The sequence below is a fragment of the Pyrus communis genome, chromosome 15 (genome assembly GCF_963583255.1).
Source record: "Pyrus communis chromosome 15, drPyrComm1.1, whole genome shotgun sequence".
NCBI lineage: Eukaryota > Viridiplantae > Streptophyta > Magnoliopsida > Rosales > Rosaceae > Pyrus > Pyrus communis.
Window position 1 is genome coordinate 4129724 of NC_084817.1, and position 8604 is coordinate 4138327.

Here is an 8604-nt window from a genome sequence, read left to right on the forward strand (position 1 = left end):
CAAAATACTTTCTATACATAATCACTCTTTTGTTGTAAAATAGACGATATATCTGTAATGACATATAAAGTAAATAAAGCCCAATATGTACCGATCAAACTAACTCTGGTTAACTCGTTACATCACCATTGTTTTTTATATTTAAAATTAATCCATTCATGACTTACGTGTAAAAACTCAAGTAATTTTTTTCCCCACGATGGGGTATATGATTTATTATTTCTTTTCCGAATTAGTAATCTGTGGTGAAGTATCATCGTTTTGCATTATTTTTTCACGTCCTGGTTCATAGTTGACATGTTCCACCAGCCAAAAACTCGCTAAATTATTTAGTCGAAGCATAGCCGGCATGCAGAGGGGGGCCGTAGACTGGATTCGGACATTGTCTAAACCAAAAACTATGAACGAGAGAGTACTCCCAACTTTGAAAGCTCACTGACGATCCAGGTCCCCTCCGGCCCTATGAAACCAGTATCACTCACTGTAACGTCCTGGTTCTTTTTTCCTCTTTTTTTTTTTTTTTTTTTTTTTAGACACTTATGGTACTGTTCACTTTTAACGAAAAACTATATTTTTACTTTTCTCTGATACTATTCACTACACCTTTATTTGTCATTTTTCATTAAAATTAAAGGTTTTTTTTTTTTAACTTTTCGTTAGTTTCCCTGTTTTTTTTTTTTCGATTTATCGAGAGGATGAACCCAGTTGGAGGCCTCTTAGTTTGCAATGGAGGAAGTAGGGCAGCTCTTTTCATACAAGATTTCTTAACTTCTCGGATGTTGGAACACTCTCTACATTCTCACGTGTAGCGGCATGCTAAATAAAACACTTGGATGACACAAAAAAACTATACAGTGATGTTCGAATTTTATCTTGTGAAACATGTTGTTGCCTATTATAAGTGATCTAAGATTATTTTGAACACAAATAAACATTAGGTTCATACGTAGGCGGATTCAAGATCTTATCATAATGTGGAGAGTTTCGTACATCCAAAAGTTAGGAGAGTTAGACTACTCTCCCGTTATCTATCGGATCTCGATTTTGAAACTTTATCTTCGCTTTCAATATTGACATGTTGTTAGTTATCTATACCTTTCACTTAGTTGTCACACTCACTTTTTTCATTTTATTCATTAGACCAAATAAATAAAAGAAGAATTAAGGGGCATGATTAAGTTTCGATTCTCAGTAGAATTGTCCTTCCTTTTATTTGATATTATTTAATATCTTTATAGATAGAATGTTGAGTTTCTACCCATATATCCCACGTTCATAACTTTCCCTCTTTTGAACCCTTCCCTTTCTCGTTAATAACAATAAATTTATAGTAAAAAAAAGGGCATAATTTAGAGGAGGTGTATAGGTTTTTAAACATTTTGTACATTACAAAAGGTATTGATATCAAGAAAAATCCATGCAAAACATGGTAGGATAATTGAGTAAATTTCTCGGTCGGGCCCATCAAGCTTTTTGTTTTTGCCTTTTTCCTCGGGAGTGGGATTCTCACTGACTGGGCCTATTGGGCCATTTCGAAGTGGTCCACCGAGAAATTTTTTATAGCCGTTAGAAAGAAAGAGCTCCCTGCTACATTCCATTTAAACCGACGGTTCAGATTCACCCAATTCAAACTTCAATTCAATCAAAACCCTCCCCTCACAATCCCTCCGGTCCATATAAAGAATCTCTCTCTCTCTCTCTCTGATCTTCGTCTAAAATTCACAACTCTCTCTCTCTCTCTAGAACTCTCTCTCTCTCTCTAGAACTTGCTGTGAACCGAATCCATGGAAGGTACTCTCTCTCTGTCTCTCCCTCGAATTATTTCTTGTTTTTTTACTAAATTTCTGTTAAATCGTCGAGCGAGCGGTGTAATAGTCGCGAATGTTTCCGCTTTAATCAGATCAAACGGCGGAAATGTTCCCCCAGAACTGCAAAGACCACATTCCAGATCACGACTCCAAGCCCTCTTCGACCTCTGAAGCAGGTATGTGTTTTTGTTCTATTTTATTCAATTTGCCCCCTTTTTAATTTGTTTGAATTACAAGAAATGTTGAATTTGAGGTTCACATTCGATTATTACTGCTTCTTATAATTTGAATTTTATTTCCGGTCAAAGAAAATGTTGAATTGGGAAATTTTCTGATTCGATTTCATCCCTCTTTTTCTTGAGTTAAACCCTAGAGACGATTACATCTGCAATTCTTGGCTTTTTTTAATCTCTAATTTTGTAATAAAAATTGGAAACTTTTTCAATTGAACTGTTACATTGTGAATTTCAATTGAGTTGTTCTGTCGAGGGAGATTCTGAGTTGATTGGTGAGAGTAGCACGTCGAACGGAACTCAAGAAGGTTCTCCATGTCAGATGGTCCTTCCAGTTTTGCAAAACATACTAGAGGCACCATTGTTTTCCCCAAATTTCAGTCACCAAATATGTGGAAGTTGGTATCAGACGCGAGTCAGGCGTCACCAAATATACTGCGACTTCAGGTTACATGTAGAATTTGGGTTTATTTTGGTGCCCGTAGCACTGCTCTTAAAATACAAAGGCGCTGCCTTAACTATTAAGCAACCCCAGTACTGTTTCGTTTCACTCTGAACTATCTGCCAATTACTTGACGTATTTCTGCTTTTTGGAGAATACATCTCATATGGAAAACCTGTCCTTAATGTTTTTCAAACAAGCATGTATGTTTCTTTCGCAGGTTGTTTCTTGCCCTTGTGCACTGGGTCTTGCCACACCTACAGCAATCCTAGTTGGGACTTCGCTCGGTACACCACCTAATATTTTCTTTGATGTTGCATATTGTTCCTCATATACCAAAAGCTTTTGAATGTGACAGTTTATTCGAAAGAGAGCCGCACTTGGTTGCTGGCCCTTTTGAACGTGCTTACGATTATGACTCGTTATGACATTAATGTAGTTCTGGAAAGTTCTGATTTTACTTTTACTGCACTGAAAAATGAGCAGGAGCAAGGCAAGGGCTCCTTGTGAGAGGAGCAGATGTGCTTGAACGCTTAGCCGGCGTAGATTAGATTGCTTTAGATAAGGTATATTTACATTGCAGAACATCATGCTCACACACACAAACTGGTTTTCGAGCTCTAAAAATATGTTGAATCTGAAATCTAGTTTATATGTGAATCTGAAATCTCAATCTGAACCTCAACCTTACAGAAGGAAAACCCGCAGTTTCTGGTATTGCATCTTTCAACTATGAAGAATCCGAAATTCTTCAGATTGCTGCTGCAGTGGCAGACGTGGGAATTGCCCTTCAGCTTCTATTATACTTCTCGGACACAAACTATCACAAGTAATTCTACGATCTCGTAAACAAGGCTTACTAGCTTCTCCACATTTTTATACTTAAACCACGGAACCTGTTGGACAGTGACTTGACGGCAAAGGTGGGTAATTTCTGCAATTCTTGGCTTTTTTAATCTTTAATTTGTTAATAAAAATTGGGAACTTTTTCAATTGAACTGTTACATTGTGAATTTCAATTGAGTTTTTCTGTCAAGGGAGATTCATAGTTGATTGGTGAGAGCAGCACGTCGAACGGAACTCAAGAAGATTCTCCATGTCAGATGGTCCTTCCAGTTTTTCAGAGCATACTGCCTTGCCTTGTCTGATGAAGCCAAGCTCGCAATGAATCCCTTTCCGGACCCTGCAGTTCTAAACACCATTCAGCTGCTATGTGAGCCCTTTTATATTTGATCACTCACGATTATTTTCTAACTTTCCTTCTCTCTTTGATTGTAATTGGTTGTTTCTGGATGTCTAGGTATTGAACATGAACTTTTAAACAAGAACAATAGAGACTTTACAATGAAGTGGTTGGTTCATGGGGTGGGAGTGATTCGAGTGGAGTGAGTCAGTCCACATGCAGAAGCTTCATCAGAATTGTCCTGGTATGCTTTCTAAAAACCCATTTTATAACTGCTGCTTGCTATGACTGTGCTTAGAGACATGCATAGGACTTAACTGCTAGATAAACAAGATTAGGAATGACCTTAGAGACTTAGCAATTCAATGATATGTTAGGACCATATATATATGCTTGTCTGCTTTGACTGTCCTTTGCGTGAAATTCAATTGCTTTGAACTGCTTAAATTGTCTACGATATGATAGCTTATAACTCTTGTGGTTGATGTGAATGAATGAATTGCTGCTGGATGCAGGATCCAGTTTTACTTTATTTTCCTTACACGTCTTAGATGAAATAGGGCCGTCTTGTACGTCTTAATTGCAACCAACGAAAGGCCAAAGTTTTTCAATCAATAGCTGGTTTTTATCAACTCAGCTTTTCACAATAGAAGTTTCTGCAAACAAAAATTTGATTTGAAAAGATAAGAATTTTATCCAACAAAATAAATGCTTTTTCGAATTAAAAACACATTAGGCAAACAAGAATTTTATTGCAAACAAGGATTTTCACATCTAACAATTTGTACACGAGACAAAATAGAAAGTTGAAAATACAAAACTTTAAATTGCTTTGAACTGCTTAAATTGTCTACGATATGCTAGCTTAGAACTCTTGTGGTTGATGTTAGGCCTAGCAATTTCTGACACGACCCGATAATCCGACACGACACGACACGAAATTAACAGGTGTTTGGGTCGACACGATAACGAATCGGGTCGTTATCGGGTAACCCGATAAGCACCTGTTAAGATAACGGGTTGGTTCGGGTATACACGTGGGTAACACGATACACGATAAGCAGAATATTATTTTTATAATTTTATAACCCTAAAAAAATACTGTAATAATTATATACATTAATTTTACAATTTTATACCCCTAAAAATTATAATAAATATATATTAAATTAACTATAAACTTTATAATAATTATATATACTATAATAATTATACCCCCAAAATATTAAGTCTATCTATAATAATTATATATATATATATTAAATTTTATAAAAACTATAATAATTATTAATTAATAATTTAATATGCATGATTTTGCATCCATTGAAATTTGATGTGATTTCTTTCCATTCAAATTTCAATAATCAATTTCTTGCCGTTGCCAACTTGCCGCCCTTTTTGAAAAAAAAAATGGAGGGAAAATGAAAATGTTAAGAAAAGTTGAAAATAAAACAAAAAAGTGAGGGAATTAGGGAAAGATGTTGGAAGGAAAAGTGAAAATGATAAGAAAAAGTTGAAAAGGAAACAAAAAAGAGAGGGAAAAATGAAAATTAATAGAAGTAGTGAGAATTTTTGTTTTTTTTTTTTAAGTTATTAACTTTTTATCACACACATGACTATCATGACATATCTCACTATTTTTATAATGACACACGTGACACGTGATGTATGTATTATTCCGTGAACCAGTCAATTATAATTTATACATACAAAATAAATAGATTTAAATCTACTTAATAAATATATATACACACACACACACATGGAACTTGATTGATCGCATACGAATTCTCCAAAACTAATTTCAACGATCCCAACCGTCAAAATTGTTTGTATATGCTTTGAGATCACATCAACAAAAAATCATAAAAAATAAACATTCAGAGATCAAGTAACGGGACAAAGCTTTTCAACGGTTATAAACGAAAAATCACGATTTAACGGTTATTTTAACTCCGATTTTGATGATTTTTTATAACTACACTCCTTGACCCTATATGAATACAATGAATGAATTCGATCTTCAATTTAAAATATTTACACAAGTGGATACCACAAAATCTTATGTTATACTTAATAAAAGTATAAATAAACTCTAAGTGTTAGTCAATCTATCGTTTTACGAATTCTCCAAAACTAATTTCAACGATCCAAACCGTCAAAATTGTTTGTATATGCTTGGAGATCACATCAACAAAAAATCACAAAAAAAAAACATTCAGAGATCAAGTAACGGGACAAAGCTTTTCAACGGTTATATACGAAAAATCACGATTTAACGGTTATTTTAACTCCGATTTTGATGATTTTTTATAACTACACTCCTTGACCCTATATGAATACAATGAATGAATTCAATCTTCAATTTAAAATATTTACACAAGTGGATACCACAAAATCTTATGTTATACTTAATAAAAGTATAAATAAACTCTAAGTGTTAGTCAATCTATCGTTTTACAAATTCTCCAAAACTAATTTCAACGATCCAAACCGTCAAAATTGTTTGTATATGCTTGGAGATCACATCAGCAAAAAATCACAAAAAAAAAAAAACATTCAAAGATCAAGTAACGGGACAAACTTGCTTGTAAGTATGGTAGGTTAAAAACTTGCTTGTAGAGTTGGTCATTAATGACCAGGTAGCGGGTAGACTTGTATTGAATCTGCTTAGCTTGGACTTTATCATTTGGGAGTGTGCCATGACAAAGGAATTTATAAATTAGGGTAATCCAACTGTCCCCCTATTGTAAGTTGCACACTTCAACAACCATGGTGCTTTGTGCTGCCAACAATTCGACATGAATTTTTCTCCTAATCTTGTCTTCCACTGCTGTGGCAAGGCGAGCCAAAGCGTCTGCATGACTGTTTACTGCTCGAGGGACTTGGGTGATCTGGTAGTGGAAGTATTTGAGCAAAAGCTGCGTTTGCGCAAGATACGCTGCCATAGAGTTATCCTTAGCGTCAAAGTTGTTCGTGACCTAGTTAACCACCAATTAAGAGTCACTAAAGATATCAATTTGTTTAACTCTAAGGTGTTTGGCCAAACGTAAGCCTGCTAAAAATGCCTCATATTCGGCCTCATTGTTTGACGCCTTAAATTTGAAGGGAATACCATACTTCATTGCCACTTTATCAGGGGTAGTCAGGACTAGTCTTTCTCCACAGCCTTATTGGTTGGATGAGCCATCGACAAATTGAAGATATCAATTTGTTTAACTCCAAGGTGTTTAGCCAAACGTAAGTGTGCTAAAAGGGCCTCATATTCGGCCTCATTGTTTGACGCCTTGAATTTGAAGCAAAGAGCATACTCCATTGCCACTTTGTATAGGTAGTTAAGACTAGTCCTGTTTCACAGCCTTATTGGTTAGATGAGCCATCGACAAATTGAAAATGTCAATTTGTTTAACTCCAAGGTGTTTGGCCAAACTTAAGCCTGCTAAAAGGGCCTTATATTCGACCTCATTGTTTGACGCCTTGAATTTGAAGCGAAGAGCATACTCCATTGCCACTTTGTCAGGGGTAATCAGGACTAATCCTGCTCCACAGCCTTGTTGGTTGGATAAGCCATTGACAAATAGAGTCCATACTGGTAGTGTTGGTTCTACCTTCCGAGCTTCTAGGGGTAATGAAGCCAATGCCTCAGGTGTAGGAAAAATGTCAACAGGATAAGTGAATTCGGCGATAAAATCTACAACCGCTTGGCCATTCTCAGCTGGCTTTGGGCAGTAGGAGATGTCAAACTCACCTAGTGTTATTGCCCATTTGATCATTCGCCCCGAAGTGTCAGGACTCTGAAGTATTTGTCGAAGGGGGTGATTGGTAAGCACGATGATGGAGTGTGCTTGGAAGTAGGGGAGAAGTTTCCGAGTAAACATGACTAATGTTAGAGCTAATTTCTCAATGTTGGAGTATCGTGCCACTGCAACTTGTAGAGCCTTGCTAACGTAGTAGACAGGTCGTTCGATACTACCATCCCTTCGAATGAGGACGGAACTGACTGCTGCAGCCGAGATAAATAGATAGACAATTAAGGTGTCACCAACTTCAGGTTTAGAGAGCAAAGAGGCTTTACATGTACTCCTTGAAGTTCTTAAATGCTTTGGCACATTCATCAGTCCACATAATGTACCTCTTACTTCCCTTAAGTGCTTTGAAAAAATGAGCGCATTTGTCTGTGGCTTTAGAGATGAACCTAGTCAAGGCTGCCATCTTACCAGTAAGGCTCTGGATGTCTTTTGAAGTTACTGGTTCTTTCATGTCAATGATTGCTTTGATGTTCTCGGGGTTAGCTTCAATGCCTCGTTGGCTAATCATGAAGCCCAAAAATTTTACAGAGCCTACGCCGAATGCGCATTTATTGGGGTTCAACCTCATTCGATACTTCTTCAGGATGGAGAAGGTTTCAAACAAGTTCGTGATGTGTTAGTCAACATGTTTTCTTTTGACTAACATATCATCAATATAAACTTACATGCTCTTCTCAATCTGTTCAGTGAACATTGAATTGACTAACCTCTGATAAGTCGCCCTTACATTCTTTAGGCCGAATGGCATAACTTTATAGCAATACAGTCATCTACCAGTAGTGAAGGCCATGTGGATTTGGTTATACCCTGAGTAAGCATCCATGAAGCCCAAGAGTTCACACCCTGCTGTGGAGTCTATAAGTCTATCAATGAGAAGAATGGGAAAGTTATCCTTTGGGCATCCTTTGTTGAAGTCGGTATAGTCAACACATATTCTCCACAAGATCTTTTGAAGCACAACTCTACCCACGTTGGATAATTGACTTCACAGACGAAGGCAATGCTTTTGAGTTTTCCACTTCTGCCTTCATTGCCTCGTATCGTTCAGCATCATAAGATCTTCGCTTATGTCTCAACAGCTTGGTATGGGATCAATACTCAAGCAATGACAGATGGTATCGGGAGAGAG

The 8604-nt window shown here is 36.6% G+C and overlaps 1 protein-coding gene and 1 long non-coding RNA gene across 2 annotated transcripts; one reads left to right on the forward strand and one right to left on the reverse strand.

The window, feature by feature from the left end:
- The first annotated feature begins 2702 nt into the window (after positions 1-2702).
- Positions 2703-3281, forward strand: LOC137717425 (uncharacterized). The gene is made up of 3 exons (XR_011065773.1): positions 2703-2770; positions 2970-3049; positions 3177-3281. It is a non-coding gene; the product is annotated as an uncharacterized lncRNA (long non-coding RNA).
- A 3726-nt stretch (positions 3282-7007) lies between these two features.
- On the reverse strand, positions 7008-8043 carry LOC137718150 (uncharacterized). The gene is made up of 2 exons (XM_068457653.1): positions 7884-8043; positions 7008-7669 (listed from the first exon to the last, which is right to left on the reverse strand). Exons 1-2 carry the CDS (start codon positions 8041-8043, stop codon positions 7008-7010), a joined length of 822 nt encoding a protein of 273 aa, XP_068313754.1.
- Between the last annotated feature and the right edge of the window lie 561 nt (positions 8044-8604).